We start from the raw sequence: 23,472 nt of genomic DNA, 5'->3' as shown, positions 1-23,472 counted from the left end.
ATATCTCTACAATCATTTCACATCAACCCAGCTGGAAAAATCAGTGTAATTTCCCTTTAATATGTTAATGTTTTGGCTCCAGCACAGCAACGCAGTATGATATGATGTACAATGCTGTGTTGGTCCAGCCCTAATACGGCAGTGTCACTGGTGTAAATGCCACTGTGACACAATCCTGAGTGAACATTTCTGGCGCCTTTCAATCATTTCCAGCTCCAGCGCTCGGCGTGGCTGGAGAAGAATATCACAGATATGGTAAAACAGATAATTAACAGCCCTCGTTTTATGTGGCCTTTGAATAAGATGAAAAGGCTGTTGTCGCTCCTGTCGTTTTGAACCAGGCAGGTAAAAAAAAGCTTAACAGGACAAAAACAGCTGCGCAGGACTGCTAATCAAGCCGACGCTAGCAGAGAGGAGAGAAGCGGCGGCGCTGCGTAGCTCAAAGCCAGGCCGAGTGTGTCTCCCTCCTCCTCCCTACCGCCGGTGGAAGTGATAAACATGAGATACACTTATCGATCGGCACATTCCCCGGCTCTGCTGACGAATGTCTTGCAGGCCTAATTCCACAGGACTTCAAAATAAGATTACAGATTTTTATCACCTGGCTGAGAGAGGGAGGGAGGGAAGTAAAAGAGGGAGAGGGAGAGAAAAGGAGAAAAGGGAAGCAGTGAGAGAGAAAAAGAAAGACAGAAAGACGGAGAGAAAGAGAGAGAGAGCGATATAGAGGCAGTAATAGAGAGAGTGAAAATGAGTGAGAGAAAAAAAGAGCGAGGGTGCGAGAGAGAGAGAGAGAGAGGGAGAGGATGAAAAGAGGGAGAAGGAGAGAAAGAGAGAAAAGGGAAGCAGTGAGAGAGAAAAAGAAAGACAGAAAGACAGAGAGAAAGAAAGAGAGCGATATAGAGGCAGTAATAGAGAGAGTGAAAATGAGTGAGAGAAAAAGAGAGCGAGGGTGCGAGAGAGAGAGGGGGGGGGGGGAGGGGAGAGGATGAAAAGAGGGAGAAGGAGAGAAAGAGAAAAGGGAAGCAGTGAGAGAGAGAAAGAAAGACAGAAAGACACAGAGAAAGAGAGAGAGCAATGTAGAGGCAGCAATAGAGTGAGCAAATGAGCGAGAGAAATAGAGGTAGTCAACAAAGGAGAGAGAGAAAAGAAAGAGCATGAAAGACATAAAAGGGAAGCAGTTAGAGAGAAAAAGACAGAAAGCGATACCATACAAAGAAAGTGAGAGAGAGAATGAGAGAGAGAAGAGGAACGAGGAAGAAAGAAACAGAGAAAAGGAAAGCAATGAGATGGAAAAAGAAAGGCAAAAAGATGGAGACAGAAAACAATAGAGAGAGAGAGAGTAGCAATAGTGTGAGAATGGGGGAGAGAGAGAGAGAGAGAGAGACAGATGGGATAGAGAAAAGAGAGGGAGGGAGATAGAGGAAGCAATAGAGAATGAGAGAGGAACCGAGAAGGAGGAGGAAAAGAAGGAGAAGGAGAGAAAGAGAGAGAGAGCAATAAAGAGGCAGCAATAGTTTGAGAATGGGACACAGCGAGGACAGACGAGAGAGAAGAGAGAGGACAAAAAAGAAGGGGGAGAGAGAGAGAGAGAGAGAGAGAGAGAGAGAGAGAGAGAGAGAGAGAGGGAAAGCAATAAACAGAGAGAGAGAGAGAAAATAGAAGAGAAACAAAAGATGGGAAAAGAGACAGAGAAGCAGGGACGGTGGGACGCTGAGAGAAAGAGGAAAAGTGAGAGAGGCGGAGAGAGAGAGAGGGAGAGGGTGTAGGGGTCGACCCGCAGCCCAATCCTGCTGAAACAGTAGCCGCTGGCCAGCGAGGCGTCGGCCACAGTGTCCGTTATTTACAGGCCGCTGGTGCTCGAAGGTGCCTTGTAAATAATGGCAAATTGTTTAGCGTGCAGAATGAATTACATCCACCGGACGACCCACGGCTGACTTACAGGCCTGGAGAGGAGAGGACAGGGGGCAGAGAGGGGGCAGAGAGGGGCGGAGGAGGGAGGGAAGGGAAACCGATTGGCGAGAGAGCTGCAGACGACGAAGGGGAACCAAGAAGAACAATCATAACCCAACCTTTCTAAAAAAAAAAAAGCAGGCCGGGTTCGCCGCCCCCGACAGAGCCGCCTCAGTCTTCTCCAGGCCAGGGCGGCTATGAATCACTGCTAATGCACGTTAGGCCGATCAATTAACGCGGCTTCTGTCGCCGGCTTTTTCGAGGAACTCGTCGCCTCGTGTTTCGTGTCGTAGAGAATATAAACAACGAGACAAAACAGGCTAATAAAGCATTCGGCTCGGCACAGGCTATTCCTGTAAATGGGCCATTGGGCATCAGCGGGAGCAGCAGCCGAGCTAATGCGAACGCCAGCGCTGGCGAGCGCTCCCATAAGGGAAGGATAAATCCCAGTGCTCCGTTGCCTACAGGTACTTACTTAATAGGGGAGCTGTCTCATATGAACAATGCGGCGGAGCCAGTACGGCGGTGGAGGGAAAAAAGGTCGTGAACCCTTCATTTGAAAGTCCATATTAAATATGCTTCCCTTCATACGCCTGCTAGCTACTCATCCATAGATGGGCACATGCGGGTGATGCAAGCCCCGTTTTCACTGCTCGGAACCGCCCTCTATTGAAACGGACGCCGCTTGATGCCGCCGTGTGAGCCACTGCTGATCGTCAAGCTGTTTTCCACTCGCTGCAGCGCTAAATCCCTCCCGGCTTGACATTTCACTGCTTACCAAACAGAGACTCCAAACAGACACTTAATATTCTGAATATTTCATGAATTCCTCGATTATTTATTTAAATGACAAACATATTTTTTTTTGGCGCAAAGCATGTTTTGACATTTTTAACCCACTAACCCGCAGGCGCGCTGCTCAGCTGTTAGTCTCAACACTCGGGGCTGTTTTCACACCTTAATCTGGTTCCACTTTCACGTTCACCACTGTTAGTGCTGAAAACAGACCCCTTCAAACTGTCACCGTATGAGATCACAGATCACTGGAAGCTTTAGTTCTACTCCTTACTGTACAGAGAAAAAGGGTTCTTCAAGGGTTCGTTAGGAAAGAAGGCCGTTCTACTGAGAACCAAACACACTCAAGGAACAATTTGCATGCTTAACATTTTTTTGTATGGTGAAAGGGTTCTTCAGATTGATGGACAGCGTGTTATCGATGGTTCTATATGGCACCTAAAAGGGTTCTTCTCGTTCTTCAGATTGAAGGAACGTGTGTTGTAGATGGTTCTATATAGCACCTAAAAGGGTTCTTCTGGTTCTTCAGATTGAAGGAACGTGTGTTGTAGATGGTTCTATATAGTACCAAAAAAGGGTTCTTCTATTGTTACGAGGTAAAGATTGTTTGGTAAAATGGTTCTTCAGAGTGAAGGAAAATGTGTTGTAGATGGTTCTATATAGTACCAATAAGGGTTCTTCTGGTTCTTCAGATTGAAGGAACGTGTGTTGTAGATGGTTCTATATAGCACCAATAAGGGTTCTTCTGGTTCTTCAGATTGAAGGAACGTGTGTTGTAGATGGTTCTACATAGCACCAAAAGGGTTCTTCTATTGTTACGAGGTAAAGATTGTTTGGTAAAATGGTTCTTCAGAGTGAAGGAAAATGTGTTGTAGATGGTTCTATATAGCACCAAAAAGCGTTCTTCTGGTTCATCAGATTGAAGGTAAATGTGTTATAGATGGTTCTATATAGTACCAAAAAGCGTTCTTCTGGTTCTTCAGATTGAAGGTAAATGTGTTATAGATGGTTCTATATAGTACCAAAAAGGGTTCTTCTATTGTTACGAGGTAAAGATTGTTTGGTAAAATGGTTCTTCAGATTGAAGGAAAGTATGTTGTAGATGGTTCCACAAAGCACCAAAAGGATTCTTCTACTGTTACGAGGTAAAGTGTGTTTGGTAAAATGGTTCTTCAGATTGAAGGGAAATGTGGTGTAGATGGTTCTATATAGCACCAAAAAGCGTTCTTCTGGTTCTTCTGGTTGAAGGAACGTATGTTGTAGATGGTTCTATATAGCACCAAAAGGGTTCTTCTATTGTTATGAGGTAAAGATTGTTTGGTAAAGTGGTTCTTCAGAGTGAAGGAAAGTATGTTGTAGATGGTTCTACATAGCACCAATAAGGGTTCTTCTACTGTTATGAGGTAAATATTGTTTGGTAAAATGGTTCTTCAGATTGAAGGAAAATGTGTTGTAGATGGTTCTATATAGCACCAATAAGGGTTCTTCTGGTTCTTCAGATTGAAGGAAAATGTGGTGTAGATAGTTCTATATAGCACCAATAAGGGTTCTTCTGGTTCTTCAGAGTGAAGGAAAATGTGTTGTAGATGGTTCTATATAGCACCAAAAAGCGTTCTTCTGGTTCTTCAGATTGAATTAAAATGTGCTGTAGATGGTTCTATATAGCACCAAAAGGGTTCTTCTATTATTCTATCGATACTTTCACATTCACCGCTATTAGTGCCACAACAGACCTTTTTAAACTGTGACTTTAATATCATATATCAAACTATAGTTCTACTCTTCACTGTACACTGAAAAAAATGGTTCTTCAAGGGTTCTTTAGTAAAGTTAGTTGTTCTGTTGAGAACCAAACACACTCAAAGAACAATTTGCATTCTTAACATTTTTGTATGGTGAAATGGTTCTTCAGATTGATGGAAAGTGTGTTATAGATGGTTCTACATAGCACCAAAAAAGGTTCTATTCCTATGTTACAAGCTTGTAACAATAGTAGAACCCTTTTGGTGCTAGGTAGAACCCTTTTCAAAAAGGCTCTATAAGAACCACATACAGCATATTCCTCATCAATTTGAAGAACCTACCATGCAAAAAACCATTTAAGCATGCAAATGGTTCTTTGAGTGTTTATGGTTCTATATAGAACCATTGTTCCTCATTGATTAACCATTCTTAAGAAGAAATTTCTACATAAAATCCACACAGTTTTCACGAAGACTGCGACTCACCAGTGCTTTCTTATCTGGGGTTTGTTCTCAGGTGAGAACAGAATCTACACACACTCCAGAGCACGAAGGTGAGAACAGGTCTGCGCTTTAAGAACCTTTTTCACTGTTAACGGGTTAAAGAATGTGTTTTCTTTAAGGTTCCTGCCAGGAGTCGGGAACACGTTGAGCCACATGCGGCTCGTTTACCGTCCTGTTGTGGCTCCACAGCTGAATCAGATCAGTAGGTAATAATAAAATAATCCTCCTCTACAGTAAAATAAAGCTCTGCTGATCCTTCAACACAGTTTAACAGTAAATGGGCTTAAACGCTGGAGTTAATGTAGAACTGCTGCTTCACCCTTTAACCCTGAAGGTTGGTGTGCAAGACTGCTGGTCACCATAGCAACACAGACAACCTCAATCTCATCTAGTTAGTAGCTATGAAAAGGTAAACAGAGAGATTTAAGACAAACATCAATAAGTTGGAGCCTAATGGACTTACTTGCGTTTATAATCACTCCAGCTGGTTTCCTGATACATTTAACCTGCAGTGAGAAACTGTCAAACACTAAAAAGTCAGATTCTCATTCGCCAGCTTCTTGTTCTAATTTTCCTGTTCCACCTTAAATGGTGCAGCAGTTCGATTTTGGCACCTCAGGCACCATTTAAGGTGGAACATTAAAAAGCTGGTGAATGACAAGTGACTTGAACCTCATAATGCTGAGAGACATTTTACTTTTTTGCGGAAAAGTTTCCTGCTAGAGATGCGAGAAAAGCAGCTATAGTTGAGCGAAAGCTTAGAGCAGAGTACATAGTACTAGTACATCAGCACATACTGGGACACATTGGTTGGTATAGTGTGGTGGTTAACACCTCTGCCTTCTACGCTGTAGACTGGGGTTCAAGCACCCTACACTACACCAATAAGAGTCCTTGGGCAAGACTCCGAACACCACCTTGGCCTTCCTGTGTACAATGATCAAACTGTGGATAAGAGTGTCTCCTGAATGCCATAAACCTAAATTTACAGCCAAGATGGTAAAACGGACGTAAAAAGTTGAGGCTCCCAAGCTGGTTTGATTTTAGTTGAAAGGTCAAAATGGTTCTTCTTAAGGTTTGGGTTGTGACCCCTGGTCTACGCTTTGAAATGATTGAAAGGGAGGAATAATCCTAAATGAAAACACAAGCAAACTTCTAAGAATTCCACGAAAAAGAACGATCAGTCATGTTCCTCGATAACCAAGTTCAGGTGCTGCGTTTGATCCAGACGCTGGGCTGCTGGCACTCTAACTATAGCACACTTAACAGCTTTGATCTGGAGTCAACTTGAATGTCAATCATGGTGCCATCTGCAAGAGCACACGCACACAAACACACGTGTGCACAAGATCAAGAGCAAGGTCGCCTCCTCATCCTCTTTAATCTGGATAAAAATATTACAGCTTCAGAGCAGAGAAGGTTTAATCATTGTGATGCGCTGTTAAAACGCCGCGTCCCTCCTCCTGTTGTCTTGAGTAGATTTCCTGACGTTGGGGCTCGAGCAGGAGAGTCTTGCGCATCACGCCTTCCAGTCTGAGCCAAAGTGACATATGTGGCTCTTCACGGTCAAATATTCATGTGACGTGCTGTACGTACCGTAGAAAGAGAGCTTTCCCTGCACAGAGTTCCGTCCTTTCGAGTTTTCAGCGATGCACTCGTACGTGCCCGCGTCCTCCTGCTGGAAATACGGGATCTCCAGGACGCCGCTGGCCTTCCTCATGTCCACCTTACGAGCGAAGGGCACGCCGTCCACCCGCCGCCAGGTTATGGAAGGAGCCGGGCTGAGCGAGGAGCGAGAAACGCCACGTTAGGCTAATGCCATGCATTATGTCATAACACAAGTGTTATAAAGCATCGTAACGTAATACTGCTAATAACGTAATAAAACTCATCCAATAACGTCATAATGATTTTGTACATGGTGTAGTATGCTTTTATATTTTATATAGCTTATTATATTCTAAAATACCATGTGATGTGAAGAATGTAATAATACCATAGAATAAATTAATAACACACTAAATCAAGCAAACATTTTTGAAAACTCATTTTCAGCCACATTAATCACTATTGATGGGATTTTGTTAAAATTGTTCATTCAGACTGCTGGGAATGAAGATGGCCTACTACAGTATTTAAATAGCTCATTTTTAAGGTAGTTTTAACCTACATTTAGTTTTTAAGTATGCTGAAAAATTCAGGCTAATTAGTGTTTTATGTACAAATAAGATTAGATTAGATTCAACTTTATTGTGACTGTGCAGAGTGCAGCTTCAGAGGCAATGAAATGCAGTTAGCATCTACGCAGAAGTGCATAATATAGTATTATATACATAAAAAATGCTGAAGGAAGGTATACAGTGGTAAAAAATGTAAATATGCAAGTATAATATAATTTACATTCATACAGAGTCAGTGGAGTCAGTGGAGAGCGTACAGTGAGGTGGTTGTCGGAAAAAAAAAATGTTGTCGGAAAAAACTTTCATCTCCAAAATAGTAACTTTACAGGAGAAGGAAAAAGCCTACTTTACTTTTAAAGTTAGTCAGAGGAACCAGAAGTTTTCCAAGTCATTCTGGGTCATTTTTTTAGTCCATTCATCATAAAATTTATACACAACGTAAAGGGTAACGTACTTTCAAATTAAGCCAAAAACGGAAAAAAGTCACAACTGGAGAAACGAGGTTTTCGCCTGACAACAGCGATATGTAAAAGATAAATATGCAGAAAAAACAGCAATTGTTGGTGCAAATATGCTTAGTGCAATTACAGATTGTCCTAATATAAAAAGTGCAATAACTGTTAAATAAAGCTCTGGAAGTGTTTTTTAAATAAGGAGTAGTTATAATTTTCATTTTTCATGTCAAAATAATGTAATAAAGAAATAAGACATGACATAACACGAAGGAGCGGGTTAGTTCATCATGGTACGACGTCATTCTTTCTTAATATGTATCATATTCTTTTGCTACTCAATGTAATATAAGACCTTAACGAACTATACCGTAACACACGCTGCAGAAGAATGCGTTATATTACTGAATGGGTACTTTAACACTTTACTGGCAGGTTAAGCTTGTGATCCATTTCATGTTTGAGTTTGTACATGAAGAGGAGCTTTAAATAGAATCATTTTATTATGATTTGAACAGTTATTGTTTTTAGGAAAGAGTCGAAAAAGTCAAACGTGCAGTGACTGTAGGGAAGCTAAAGGGAATATAAAAGTCATGTGTTTCTCTCTATGTAATTAATAATTTAATTATTATATAACGCTGTTAACGCATAACTCTACTGTCAGAAAAATCCCTGACCTGTATGAAGGAGAGCGAGAGGAGCTGAACCCCTGACTGTACATATGATGTATATGATATATACACTCATTCACTGCATATATGATATACTGTATATGACAGGCACTCCTTCAGTGTATATACACCGATCAGACGTAACATTCTGACCACCTCCTTGTTTCTACGCTCACTGTCCACTTTATCAGCTCCACTTACTGTATAGCTGCTCTCTGTAGTTCTACAGTTACAGACTGTAGTCCATCTGTTTCTCTGATACTCTGTTACCCTGTTCTTCAGTGGTCAGGACCCTCATGGACCCTCACAGAGCAGGTACTATTTGGGGTGGTGGATCATTCTCAGCAATGCAGTGACACTGACGTGGTGGTGGAGTGTTAGTGTGTGTTGTGCTGGTACGAGTGGATCAGACAGAGTTTTTAAGCACCTGTCGCTGCTGGACTGAGAATAGTCCATCGACCAATAATATGCAGCGTCCTGTGACCACTGATGAAGGACTAGAGGATGACCAACATAAACTGTGCAGCAGCAGATGAGCTGTCGTCTCTGACTTTACATCTACAAGGTGGACCGACAAGGTAGGAGTGTCTAATAGAGTGGACAGTGAGTGGACACAGTGTTTAAAAACTCCAGCAGCACTGCTGTGTCTGATCCACTCAGACCAGCACAACACACACTAAGACCCCACCACCACATCAGTATCACTGCAGTGCTGAGAATGACCCACCATCCAAACAGTACCTGCTCTGTGAGGGTCCATGGGGGTCCTGACCACTGAAGAACAGGGTAACAGAGTATCAGAGAAACAGATGGACTACAGTCTGTAACTGTAGAACTACAGAGTGCAGCTATACAGTAAGTGGAGCAGATAAAGCTTAAATTCTTAAATTCTCAAAACTACAAAACAGTTCAACCTCATAAAAAATGACTGCATTTAATTCATTTTAAAGCAGGAAATCGTCAGGATCTCTCTCATACACTTACTTGCCCAAAGCAAAGCACTCCAGTTTCACCGTCGACCCTTTCGCCACCTGGACCACCTCTGGAAACTGCACTTCAATCTTTGGCTCATATTCCCCCATCACACCTGAGGAGACACGCTTTCAATGAATTAAACCTCACCCTGTGTGTTCGTCTCGAAATGTAGGTCTGATGGTTTTATTACTTTTCTGAAACATATCACGCTGTCAGCTGTGCGTTTGATGTTTGTCATCCATTTCACTTTACGATCTTCCAAAGGTCACTCTGTTTGGAGGTCCCGTGGACAGGGGGCTTGTGTGCCGTCTGTCTCTCTGATTATGTGGGGCTTATGTTATCTGTGTAGTCGCTGTGCCGTGTGAGAGGGACTATAACGAGATTCTTATCTCTTTACATGTAACACTGGACCCTCCTATCAATCCTACTAAACGGAGCAGAGCCACTGAGTCTTTTCTGCCTGCGTTTCACTTAAAATTGCGTCAAAATTTAATGGCGATTGGTTTCAACAGAAATGCTCCAAATTTACTTGGAAAAACACTTATATTGGGTTTTTTATTAAGGGGTTATATTTGGTTAACCGGTAAAAGGTCAAGTCAAGTCAAGTCAGCTTTATAGTCAATACTACCGTACGTACAGGACATACAGTGTACCGAAATTATGTTACTCTCAGAGCCCCATGGTGTAGCAATAACATTAAATAGATAGTAAACAGGAAAGGTGTGAATTTAAATAGACACTAAAAAAAAACACTAAACTCTATATTAAAATGAAACATTCATTGTAGAAAAACAGAATAATAAAAAATATATATAATTATAAGAAGGTCCTGAAATGAACACTAAAGGCACAGATTAAGGTCTGTGGGTATAAATAGTGCAAATATATATACTAAAGATACAAAGAAGAGAAAATTGCATAGAGAAATGAAATGAAACTCATTCTACGATGTCCCGAGCTAGTTGTCCTGATCCCAATCTGTCCAAATACTTTAACCACGTGAACATGAAAGAAAGAAAGCGGCTCATATAAATCTGTTGCACATGAAAATAAACAAACAAGCAAACAAACAAACAAACAAAAAGAAAACATTTGAACAGTTTAAGCTTGCAGGATTAGAGGTTTCTGTGTGCTACTGTGTTTCCTATCACTGTATAAAAGATGCACGAGGACTCCTTTAAGCTTCAGTAAGAGCTTATTTTGGATTTGTTTAAGTAGATTAAATGATAAAACATGTCTGACATGTTAAAAAGGTAGTTTCTAACAAACTGAACAAAAATATCTGGATTCTTGAGATCAGGTTCTTTAACTAGAACGTAATAACAGCATATAGAAATTGTGCTATTAAAAGAAAAGAGTTAATAAAAAAATAGAAAATCACTTTTTTTTGTCCATCAGCCCTAAACTGTTAAGTGAACTGTTGTCAGCTGATACCGATGTGTTATCATAGACTTATGGTACTTAGGTAAGACATGTTAATTAACACTACAATTTTTTTATTTAGGTTTGTAGTGTGTTTAATACTAACTTCAATCAAAATTGACAAACTACTTCAAGTTTGATACTGTGTGTACACGGTGGTATATTGCTCTAACATGCATGAGAAGCCGGATTCTCTCAGCTTTGAATGTTTCTGCAAAAGGCAGTTTCAGTTCCGGAGTACAGTTAAGCAGAACGCTTCCGCGATATTTTCATTTCCAGCCAGTCGTGAGTAAAATATGTGGTGGTAGTGAGTTCTGGCAGCGGTAAAATAGACTCGAAGCCTAACAGCCTGAAACGGAGCTGCTGCAAATATCACAGGTTTTCATTTGTGAAATAGTTCCCCACTGCAGATGCTTAGATGTCTTTATTATCTTCTGAAAAAGTTCCTCACTGCTGCAGGTTGTGAATAATATCTGTTCATGTCACATAAACAAAAGTTCAGAACCGGATCGGCCTTAAAATGACCGATAATCAATGAAAACATGCCCGGATCAGGTCCTTTGGATTGTACTGGGACACTAGTGTTAGAGGGCAAGAAGTTGTTTACCGTTTTAATTCATTATTATTCATTGTTCATTGTATAGTTTAAAAATTATAGTTTAAAATATGTAGGTTTTTTTTTTTTTTTTGCTTTAAAAATGTGAAATGATACATATTCTTGTGAATCTGTTAAAAACAATTCCTAAGTAGTTAATATTACAACTCTGATATTTAGTCCCTATGTACTGACTTAATGGGGGGGACCAGTTAAGAGGGACACACACTCTCACCCCTTTGAGACACATATGGAGAGATAGAAGGTGTGTTAGCGGTGCTGTTGCTACTGTCCATAGCCGTTCGGTGGGAAATAAAAGAGAAGTTCTACCTCAATCTTGTAACCCGACTATATTTTTCCACCCCTCTGAACAAGAGACTTGGAGTTACTTGGGACTGCGCTCAACTTTGAGGGTTACACCAGCAATACAATGCAAGTACCTGGCTGCTTGAAGACTACACCCTTGAACTTATAACACAGCAAAGAATGGTCATTTGTGAAGTGAAATGATCTCAAATCAGGTCACTACATCTAATTTTGCCCATTTTGAGATGGTTCTGCACTCATTATAAGATCTATCCAGCTTATTTCCAGACATTATTTACTTATTTTAGGTCATTTTATCAAGTATATTTACTATACCAGCAGATAATTTTGCTGGTTTCAAACACATTTCTTAAAACAAGCACCATTATCTGCCAATATAGAGATCATTTTACTCAATTACTTAAGTAGTTGCTCAAAACAAGTCAATAATATTTAGAAATACGGTAAATAGTCATCAATTAAGCTTACATTGAGCTCAACTGGAGAAATATTAAATATTTAAATAACGTTACTTGACAAGATGCGATTTTTGCAGTGAATAAAGTCTGGTATCTCTTCAATCCAGCTACTTTCATTAGAGTTTATGGCATTACACCAGACAAATTAGATTCTGCGTGGCTGTTCTGATATTTGAACATTTGTTTTTATAACCCATGGTGAACTTGGTTAATCTCCGTTGTAAATCCACTGCTTGGAGAGCCCACAATTAGATCAGCGCAGGACAAATGACCTTTCCGTTTGAGGACCTTTGATAAGGCCAGCCTACAGGCAACAAAACAAGTGCTGGTAGGCCATCTTAAAATTCGCAAAGAAACCGCTCATTAACCTTTGGATATCATTTGTGTTCTTTGAAATGTGGGAAAAAATCAGGGCAGCCTGATTTGCTTTACTGAATTCTGTTTTTTTGTTTCTAATTGATTTGATCCATGACTTCCAGAAAAAGGAATTATGATGTGTCACTCACATATCCAGGCCTGTCACTCTGAAAACATGAACACGGACAAAAGTAAGGTCCATCGCATGAGTGAGCCTCACCGTCAGTGCGCAGTATGAGCGGAGTGGGCGGGCCGTGGACGCGGGTTTTCGTGACTGTGTTGGTCACGACGCATGTGTAGTTGCCCACGTCAGACGGCTCCACCTTGGCAATGTAGAGGTTCCCCGTCTCCTGAGACACGAACCTGCGCACGTCCTGCTTCACGAACGACGGGTACTCGTTAAAAATCCAGCTGAACGTCAATGCTGTCGGGAGAAAAGAGGGTGTTGGGGGGAGGGGGGGGGGGAGGGGGGGGGGGGGCAAAAAGTGGCACTTAACATGAATCATAAAAGAGAAAGAGGTCATTCTGCAGCTTGGAAACTTTGCATGAACATGAGCAGAGTGTGTCGTGACATTTCTCCTCTCCACTGAATCTAAATGGCAGGAGTCAGCGGCGCTCATGAATCTTCTGCTTTCCCCAGAGTTGCTAAATTAGCATTGGGGCTACATGCTAGGGTGAAAATTAATCAGGTTGCGCAGGGTTGTGGGGCTTGGAGGGTGAGAATTAATGACAGAAAAGGATAAGCAGTGTCCTGCGATTATTTGGCCTCCAGTCAAGAGGACAGCACGACTACATGAGCAGTGCTTAAAATGGTACAAAAGGATGATTTTTTACCAAAAGGACAAGGATTTTGTATTTTTTTCCCTCAAGAGAGGTGCTGGAACAGTAAAAAATATGCAATCATAATACAGAACAACAAGGACACTATTGAAAAAGGGCATACAGGAAAGAGAAGGAGCAACAATCCATAAACACTATATTCCAGCAGGGCATGCATGACGATATCGGAATCATACTGACATTGGCAGAGAGCGCCCCTCAGACCAGAGTAGCTTAACACCAGTTAGGTAAAACATGCCTGTCAGCTACTTAATACTACAGTAGAATCAGTTCTTGTGCATAATGTGACATTCTAGTTTGATCTGTTTTGATTTTTGGCTTTTTATTTATTTTTTGGCGTTTTAGGACAAGTTGATTTACCTCCCTGATGATTTGGGCAACGGTTACTTTCATATTTTGAACTGAAACCACTTCAATTTTGATAGGCAACATGGTAAATACTCCTGATTTATGCTTTTAGTGTTTATTCTGTGGACTTTTTATATGAAATGTGTTTGTTACAGTGCTGTGAAAGTGCTGAGAGTGCACACTGCTCTAATGCCAAATAGGTTCTAGATATTTACTGGACAAGTGTAAGGTACGGACTCCAAAGAGATGTTTTGGGTAACATAATGGTGAGTTTTAAGTTAGTCTAACTAAATTATAGTGAAATGCCCAACATGTTCTAGATATTAACTGGGTAAGTGTGAGGTACAAACTCCAAAGTACCAGATAAATGTTTGGGTTAACATGATAGTGAGTTTCAAGTCAGTCTAAATAAAATACACTGAAAAGTAAAAGAAGTTCTAGATATTAACTGGATATGTATGCAGTGGAAAGTCCAAAGTACTAGATAAATGTTTTGGGTAACATGATAGTGAGTTTCAAGTGAGTCTAAATAAAATACACTGAAAAGTAAAACAAGTTCTAGATATTAACTAGATAAGTGTGAGGCACAAACTGCAAAGTACTAGATAAATGTTTTGGGTAACATGATAGTGAGTTTCAAGTCAGTCTAAATAAATTACACTAATGCCAAATAAGTTCTAGATATTAACTGGTTATGTATGCAGTGGAAAGTCCAAAGTACTAGATAAATAATTTGGGTAACATTACAGTGAGTTTCAAGTGAGTCTAAATAAAATACACTGAAAAGTAAAACAAGTTCTAGATATTAACTAGATAAGTGTGAGGCACAAACTGCAAAGTACTAGATAAATGTTTTGGGTAACATGATAGTGAGTTTCAAGTCAGTCTAAATAAATTATACTAATGCCAAATAAGTTCTAGATATTAACTGGATATGTATGCAGTGGAAAGTCCAAAGTACTAGATAAATAATTTGGGTAACATTACAGTGAGTCTCAAGTGAGACTAAATAAATACACTAATGCCAAATAAGTTCTAGATATTAACTGGATATGTATGCAGTGGAAAGTCCAAAGTACTAGATAAATAATTTGGGTAACATTACAGTGAGTTTCAAGTCCGTCTAAATAAATTACACTAATGCCAAATAAGTTCTAGATATTAACTGGAAAAGAATAAGCTACGAACTCCAAAGAGATGTTTTGGGTAACATAACGGTGAGTTTTAAATGAGTCTATCTAAATTAGACTGAAACGCCCAATCATTTCTAGGTATGACCTGGATAAGTGTGAAGTATTAACTCCAGAGTACTAGATAAATGTTTTGGCTAATGTGATGGTGACTTTCCAGTCAAAACCAATATTAAGAATACCTCATATTCAAAAAGCAGTGACCATGTCTTGCTGCTTGAGTCATCGAATATTCATAAAAAATTTCTTGATGAGAAATGACTTTAAACAAATAACTACGGTTCATTATTTAATAAGATTTTTTTATCACACTTTCTTGTCCCCAAATTTAAATTGTGAACCAACCATTATTCTGGTGTGTTGTTTATAACATTGAGAATAATGCACATGACCATCAACCCACGCATCGCATATCAATACCAGCCAAGAGGATAAGAGTATGTTCAATCTGTAATCTGGGAAAGTAAGATCATACCTAAGAAGGTCTTTGAGTCATATCACAATATTCTGCATAAAATGTCAAAACAATGTATAAACATTATCCAGCAGAAGCAAGCCCAGCGTCCACTCTGAGTAAAATGCTAGTTAACATTTCCTTCTTGTTGACCTGGAGTTGGCTCTCTCCGTAGCTGCTCTCCTACAACAAATGTCAGCATACACTTAATGTCATATCCGAGAGTCGAAGGTCACCCTACCAGAACGCAGCGCAGTCAGAGATGTGACCTTTGGGAGTTACAATTGGTTTGCTTTTTGCTGATCCAATTGCCTGCTATGGCCGTCAGTCTCGGTTCTGCAGGCAGGAGCAGAGAAAATGAAAATCCTTCACTCCTTACATCAGCGCCTGATTCAGAATGACAAAGACGCTACATCAGAATCCCTGTTTCTCACTTCTCCTCTGACAGGATTGCGCCTCTAACTGAGTCACCACGAAGTCTGAGCAGATTCTCCAGTCGCCGTGGCTGAAGTTGAGTCTGAGTCACTGGAGCTCGAGTACAAATTCAGTTCAGAATTACGAAACTGCAGTGGTTTTGATAGAAATGAAGAGGTAAACAGAGCGAGATGGAAAAATGAAACTTAATAGGCTTCACTTAATTTGTTTGAGTCCATTCAAACAGTTGAGAGGCCAGAGTTTCAGAGAACACTGGCAAAAATCCCAATTTAACACAACAAACTTGCACTCATAACCTTGAAGGCTTTCTTTTGCAGTAAGTTCTGGCTTTTAACTGGATACAGGTGAGGTACAAACTCCAAAGTACTAGAACATATTATGGTGAATTTCAAGTCACTCCAACTGAAATGTCTGACAAGTTCTAGATATTAACTGGATAAATGTGAGGCACAAACTACAAAATACTAGATACACGTTTTGGTTAACATAATGGTGAATTTCAAAGCATTCTAAATAAAATACACTGAAAAGTAAAACACGTTCTAGATATTAACTGGATGTGTGTGCAGTGGAAAGTCCAAAGTACTAGATAAATAATTTGGGTGACATTACAGTGAGTTTCAAGTGAGTCTAAATAAATGACACTAATGCCAAATAAGTTCTAGATATTAACTAGAAAAGAGTAAAGAGTTCCACACTAAATTATACTGAAATGCCAATAAATTCTAGATATTAACTGGATACATTTGAGGTACAGACTCTAAAGTACTAGACTCCAGAATACTAGATGAGTGTTTTGCGTAAGGGTGAGGTTCAAGTCAGTCTAATTAATTTATTTTGAAATGGCCAATAAGTCCCTGCAATGGACTGGCGACCTGTCCAGGGTGTATCCTGCTTTCCGCCCAATGACCGCTGGGATAGGCTCCAGCACCCCCCGCGACCCTGAGGGGGAAGCGGCTTAGAGAATATGTTTGTGTGTGTGGCCAATGAAATATATGTATTAACTGGATAAGTTTGAGGTATGAACTCGAAAGTACTAGATACATGTTTTGAGTAACATGATGGCGAGTTTCAAGTCAGTCTGACTAAATTACACCGAAATGTCTAACAAGTTCTAGATATGAAGAGATGGAAAAATAAAATTTAACAGGCCTAACAATGAGTGCGTTTACCTGCACTCAATAATCCAATCATAATCGGATTTCTGCAGTTATCTGATTTTTCAAATAGTCATGTAAACAGCACATTCTGATTAAGAAATCCGATAAAGAGGCTGGATTTTGCCGCAGTAGTCAGATTTCTCAGGGCTGTAAACTCTTACTCTGATTTCTTTCGGATTTCTCAGTCTGAGCACGTGTGAAAACAGACTGTGGCACTGGGAATAAGCGAGCAGCGTTGCCGCGAGACGCAGCCAAAGACTTTTGGAGAGACACTGAAAATATATGCTTGACAAAAGGTTTGAAATATTCTTCATCTTCTAGATGATGTACACTGTATTGCCAAAAGTATTTGTTCATCTGTCTTCATACGTATATGAATTTGAGCGACATTCCATTCTTAATCCATAGGGTTTAATATGATGTTGGCCCACCCTTTGCCTCTTCTGGGAAGGTTTTCCAAAAGGGTTAGGAGTGTGTTTATGGGAATTTTTGACCGTTCTTCCAGAAGCGTATTTGTGAGGTCAGACACTGATGTTGGACAAGAAGGCCTGGCTCATAGTCTCTGCCAAACCCAGACTCGTCCATCGGATTGCCAGATGGAGAAGCGTGATTGGTCACTCCAGAGAACGTCTCTAGAGTCCAGTGGCGGAGCTTTACACCACTGCATTTGATGCTTTGCATTGCGCTTGGTGATGTAAGGCTTGGATGCAGCTGCTCAGCCATGGAAACTCATTCCATGAAGCTCTCTACGCTGTTCTTGAGCTGATCTGAAGGCCACATGAAGTTTGGAGGTCTGATTGACTCTGCAGAAAGTTGGTGACCTCTGCGCACTATGCCCCTCAGCATCCGCTGACTGCTCTGTCATTTTACGTGGCCGACCACTTCGTGGCTGAGTTGCTGCCGTTCCCAATCGCTTCCACTTTGTTATAATCCCACTGACAGTGGACTGTGGAATATTTAGTAGTGAGGAAATTTCACGACTGGACTTGCTGCACAGGTGGCGTCTGATCACGGTACCACGCTGGAATTCACTGAGCTCCTGAGAGCGACCCATTCTTTCACTAATGTCTGTAGAAGCAGTCTGCAGGCCTAGGGGCTCGGCTTTATACACCTGTGGCCATGGAAGTGACTGGAACACCTGAATTCAATGATTTGAATATAATATAGTGTAGTCCATATTTTCAGGTATATAAAGCAGAAACCTGATTACTGCCTGACTCATGAAGACCTGTAGTTTCCCCATATCTGATTACTTAAGAGCATGTTCACGCGTTGATCAGATTACTGACAAAATCTGGTTTACTGCAGTTATCAGATTATTAAGTGCATATGAAGGCTCTCAATGTGACCTTTCATATGCATACAAAAGTGAAACTTTGCACTCTATATTTACTTATTTTGACCATTTCTACAGTTTCCCATTAGATAAAATGGAATTTCCACCACTGTTCTGTAAAGCTTGTATAACCTGGCAGCGGTATCTATGAAAGAATGCATTTGTGGGAGGAGCATATGGAGGTCAGTTATATCTACAATATAATTTTCAACTTAAACATAAAGTCCTTTAAGAATTCATTATCATAATATGTCTGACAAACAGGAATCTATTGCATACAAGTCAAACTGAAAGATATTAAACACTAATAATATATTAAATTTACTTTCCATTTCCAGGCATTTAGTACACACCCTAATGGAAATATGGTATTATTTTTTGCTGAAACCTCCAAAAACCAGCCCTGGGTGCATTTGAGTAACACAAATCCAGTGGTTTACACCTCATGCACACAAACGTTCCAGAGAAATAATGATCAGCAGATCTGTGTGAAAAGGAAAGCTGCGTTTACTCTTTAAAAAAAAAGACTCGTGGGTGAAAAAGTGCTCTCTCACTGTTGTTTTGAACTAAGCCCTTATGAAAGCTTCCCTAAAATGGGTTCTCCACGCAAGTGTCCCTCTGGTGGCAGCCTGCACGCCCATATAGTATCATCTCTCCTGTATTTCCATCCTTCTTTTCCCTGCAGACCTTTAAAGAATAAAAAGAGGAGGCAGCAGTCCCACAGAGACTCTCAGGAAGACACAACAACACAGTCCGCTACTCTTTGAAGGTGTTTGCTGTCTATAAAGCTCCGCGCAGGAATTTAAGCTGAGCACAGAATGATAATGCAACGCCGGCGTAACAAAAAACAGGAAATATGCAGAGGAACAAACAGATCCCTCGGATATTCTTAATGCGGCTGAGTGAATCCTGAGGCCACTTTCCGCAGCTCAGATTGCTGCGTTCACGTCCAGGCCAGAGCCGTGACCTCGCCAGCCACCGCTCTATTTTCACGTCCCAGAAATTCAGACTCGCTGGCAGACTAGTAACACGCTATGCACGCAAGCTGTGTGAACACAATGCTTAGAAAATGACTGACATTTCCCCCGAGGACTACAATTTACAGTCGGATGAAAAGAACATCGCCAACTTTCCCTGAAGCCTGAGTCGAAATAAGGGATGTTTCTGGTTGGTGATCCACTCAAATGCCTTCATCACATGATCTCTTAATGCTGTTGTGGCATTTATTTCATCTAAAGCCAAAAAGCCAAATCGTTTTACTTTATTTGTGGCATAAACAACTTTATAAAGGAGCACGTGTCAACAGTAAAATAACTTAAATGCTTAAATGCATGGTTAAATAATAATAATTAATGCTAAGTTAAAGAGATATGTTTTTAGATGTTTATTAAAAGTGAGCTCCGAGTTCGACTGTCGAATAAAAGGTGAACTGAGCTCCGTCGTTTAGAAGCAGAGTAACCAAACGAGTCTCTCCACATTTTCTGTTTTTTTACAGTTTTTGCAGAAGTTCAGTATCTGCAGATCTAAGATCATAAACAGACAGACACTCTGTGGTGGAAGCGGGGCCTTAAGGTCATTTAAGCGATGTGATCCCTCTGATTTGTTTTCGTTAGGATGCTGCTGCATTTTTGCTGTAAAGGATGTACCGTTTCCTTAGGAAGGTCAGTAAGAAGATCATTACAGTGATCAACTCTGCTGTAACAAGTGCAGGAACATGTTTCTCTGAGTCACTCTGACAAAAGGCTGAACTTCAGGGATATTTCTCAAATACAAGAAAGCTCATTTAGAAACATAATTTATCATGTTGGGTGGCACGGTGGCGTGGTGGGTAGTGCTGTCGCCTCACAGCAAGGAGGGGCTGGGTTCAATTCCCCGACCGGGTGACTGGGGTCCTCTCTGTGTGGAGTTTGCATGTTCTCCCTGTGTCTGCGTGGGTTTCCTCCAGGTTCTCCGGTTTCCTCCCACAGTCCAAAGACATGCAGTCAGGCCAATTGGACGTGCTACATTGCCCTAGGTGTGATTGTGTATGTCTGTCTGTCTGTCTGCCCTGCGATGGACTGGCGACCTGTCCAGGGTGTATCCTGCCTTCCGCCTGAAGACTGCTGGGATAGGCTCCAGCACCCCCCCGCGACCCTGACGGAGAAGCAGCTTAGGAAATTGATGGATGGATGGATGGATGGATGGATGGATGGATTTATCATGTTTTGTGTTTACATGCGGGATGAAACAGAGCTCAGGTTTGGTTTATGAAGCCAGAAGAAGTTTCTCAAAAAGCAGCTTCCTCTGAGTTTTCATACCAGCGATCAGTATATTCAGTTCTTCATGATTTAATCATTGAAAACTTTGCAACATCCACTGAGAAATATCTGACACACAGCTGGTTCGTCGGTCTACAGAGTCTTGATCTTCAGAAGGAATAGAAATGTATCATATCTATGAACATTTAGATTACATCCCCTAGAGGTAGCATGTACAAAGAGAAAAGCAAAGGCCCTAAGACTGAACCTTGAGGGACTCCATGCGAAATGCCAAATCTTTTTTTTGAACAATTTCCCACTGAAACCATGAACTGCTTATTACCTCAGTATGATTTAAACCATTCTAAAACTGTGCCTAAGAGGCCGACCCAGCATTCAAGACTCTGGATTAAAACCTTATGGTCAGTGGTATAAATGGTTTTGCATTATTATTGTGTACCTGTTGTCCTTGGTGCCTTAAAGAAAACTTTTGAACAAATGGTTCTAAATTGCAGCAAACAAGGTTTAAGCATTGCTATAAGTCAAAGAACCTTTTTTGTTCCCATATAAAACCTTTTTCTCCAGAAGTGTACCATTTTGAGCAAAGAAAAAATGCCATTTGTTGTTTCTCTGATGAAACAAATCAATAATAAACGCGTCCAGTATGACCTGAATTGCACTGTAAATGTGTGCACAGTGCATCAGCAAAGGCAGCAGAGAGCTTTATATATACTGAGAGAAAACACTGTGACGCACAGAAAGCTTGAATAGACCTCTGAAGTTGTGTCATCAATCAGTGGTTGACGTCACGCCCATATTAGGAATTCAGGGTGTACAGGAAAAAAGATGCATCCCGTGGTAAACAAAAACGATCCAAATCTGATCCGTTTTGCCGTACAAACATTTTTCCTCTGAATGTTGCCAGATCCTCCGAATTATGAGGTTATGAAATATTGCATGCCCTTGGTCAAATTGTATGTTTTGTCGATTTTCTAGGTGAAAATAAGCAACAATCACTACAGGGAGTAAATTTAAATATGTAAATTTTAGCGCACATCTTGTACTTATTTGGTGAGAAACATATTTTAGAAAATCAGCCTAAAGTATAAAATGTCCCATAACTTTTATACAGGACACATTTTACATTTTACGTTAAATTCAGCAACAAGTGCTTGTGTACTGAAAAAACGCCATTTGACTGGGGCACACAAACTTTTGCACATGACTGTACATGTGAGTTAACACTGCTCTGCACTGAATTGACATCATAGAACTGGCAACCACACCAAAACCAGCTAACTGTCCAGTGTGGTGGCTAAGAGGCTTTAGCAGTTTAAGCAGCTAATAGTGTTGATGTTTAATAGTAGGTGTTATTTCAAAGCGCGGGAGTTTTAGCTTGTAGAATGTACGTGACTTTATTCATATTTCGTCTTTTTAATAACCTTGTAACACAGAGAATCCAGTCTGGTACTGTCAGGGTGCAGATGGACGCAGGACTAAGCGTACTGAACTTGGAACATGCTTGCTGATGACAGTGAGTGACGTTGACAGTTTGTACGGCATTTATTTTTCCCAGCTTAGACCAGATTAGAGGTTCTAATATGGGCATGACAGTGATTCCATACACCAAGCTGATCCCATTCCCTATCCCTAGATTTTAAAGGGCTCATCCCAAAACAACTGAATTTTCCTTTTTTTTTTGTTTTGAGTTTGACGTAATATGTAAACACTGTTAGTTTAAAAATGGCCACTCCTCAGTCTATACTGTCCATAAAGATGCATAAACAGCCTGTTTTTAATTCAGTATTTTTGCAATGCCAGTAAAACAGACACAGTTACATAACATATATCAGCCAATTTAAGTTACAGCAGTTTATATATATATATATATATATATATATATATATATATATTTTTTTTTTTTTTTTTCTTTTTGGTACAAAAACAAACATAAATATTCTAAACACGGACTTTGGGAGAAATAAGTGTAAAATACAAGAAAAATTTAAAGTATAGGTTAAAATTGAGCCCTGCTATAAAAGTTGTGTGGCCACAAGATACAAGATACTAATGAGTGACCACAACTTAGATGTGGGAATGAGATACTTAAGCCTTGACCACATCTTAATAAGGCACAATCTTGTTCCCACAGCTTACTGAGTCTTACCACGACATAATCCTCTTGTTCCAATGCTTTATTAACCTCTTAAACACCTTGAGACCACCGGTGGCTCCAAACCGCACTCGGTCATGTTCTTCATAACGTTCATATTCCATAAACTCCATTCAGAAGCTGGGTGTCGTGTGAGGCTGTAGCTCTTCTCTCCAGTCTAATAGACGGTGATGTCATTTTAAACCCTTATAATAAAAGAAGCTGAACTTTGTTTTTCTACTGAAAGTCGACCCGTATTTCCCCAAATCTGGGCTCTAAACTATAAACAGACGGCGTCTCTTCAGTGATCTGCTCTGGAAACATCACTTTTAGAAAATAACACAAAGATTTTTGGCTTTCAGCTGTAAATTGTAGGCATATGCGTAGGTCATAAAACACACGTTCTGTTAATGTGAGGAGCTTTTACAAAAAATAAAATTAAAAACATAAAATTTTTTAATTTATTTCATGCCGTTGCTGAATATTTTGCCTCATGATTTGGGAATGGAAAAACCTAAATATACACTGAGGCTATGTCATGGCCACGCATTAGGATCTTGTTCTCCCACATTAGTACAGTGTGGCCATGCATTGTTGTTATTTATAAGTGATGTCACCAGCAGGGCTCCCTACAAACATAAACACCAGAGACATTATGTTTGCCAGGGTTAACTTAGAACCGTTTCTAAGCGGCTTTTAGAGGTACCATTCAGCATGTTCTAATCAATTAAGTGCATAATGACACCTACATGCCTAATAAGAATACCACACTCTTGAGATCCACACTGAAGCACTGTCCACATGTTTACAAATATTTGTCTATTGGTGGAATGCCAGGCTCAATTCTCAGTGGAACCAGGTGAAAGTTAATGAAATTCAGGATGGCACCTGG

General features: G+C 40.4%; 1 protein-coding gene across 3 annotated transcripts in view; it reads right to left on the bottom strand.

The window, feature by feature from the left end:
* Positions 1 to 23,472, bottom strand: part of cntn4 (contactin 4) — a 344,140-nt gene that overhangs the window by 111,320 nt on the left and 209,348 nt on the right. For all 3 annotated transcript variants that reach the window (XM_037535160.1, XM_017711697.2, XM_017711698.2), the window contains exons 6-8: positions 12,649 to 12,852; positions 9,279 to 9,381; positions 6,588 to 6,772 (exon numbers count right to left, since the gene is read on the bottom strand). In XM_037535160.1, the coding sequence (XP_037391057.1) occupies positions 6,588 to 6,772; positions 9,279 to 9,381; positions 12,649 to 12,852 (492 nt within the window). The remainder of the gene's footprint in view (positions 1 to 6,587; positions 6,773 to 9,278; positions 9,382 to 12,648; positions 12,853 to 23,472) is intronic.

This window comes from Pygocentrus nattereri, chromosome 26 (genome assembly GCF_015220715.1).
Source record: "Pygocentrus nattereri isolate fPygNat1 chromosome 26, fPygNat1.pri, whole genome shotgun sequence".
Classification (NCBI taxonomy): domain Eukaryota; kingdom Metazoa; phylum Chordata; class Actinopteri; order Characiformes; family Serrasalmidae; genus Pygocentrus; species Pygocentrus nattereri.
This window is presented reverse-complemented; position numbering and strand designations above follow the sequence as displayed.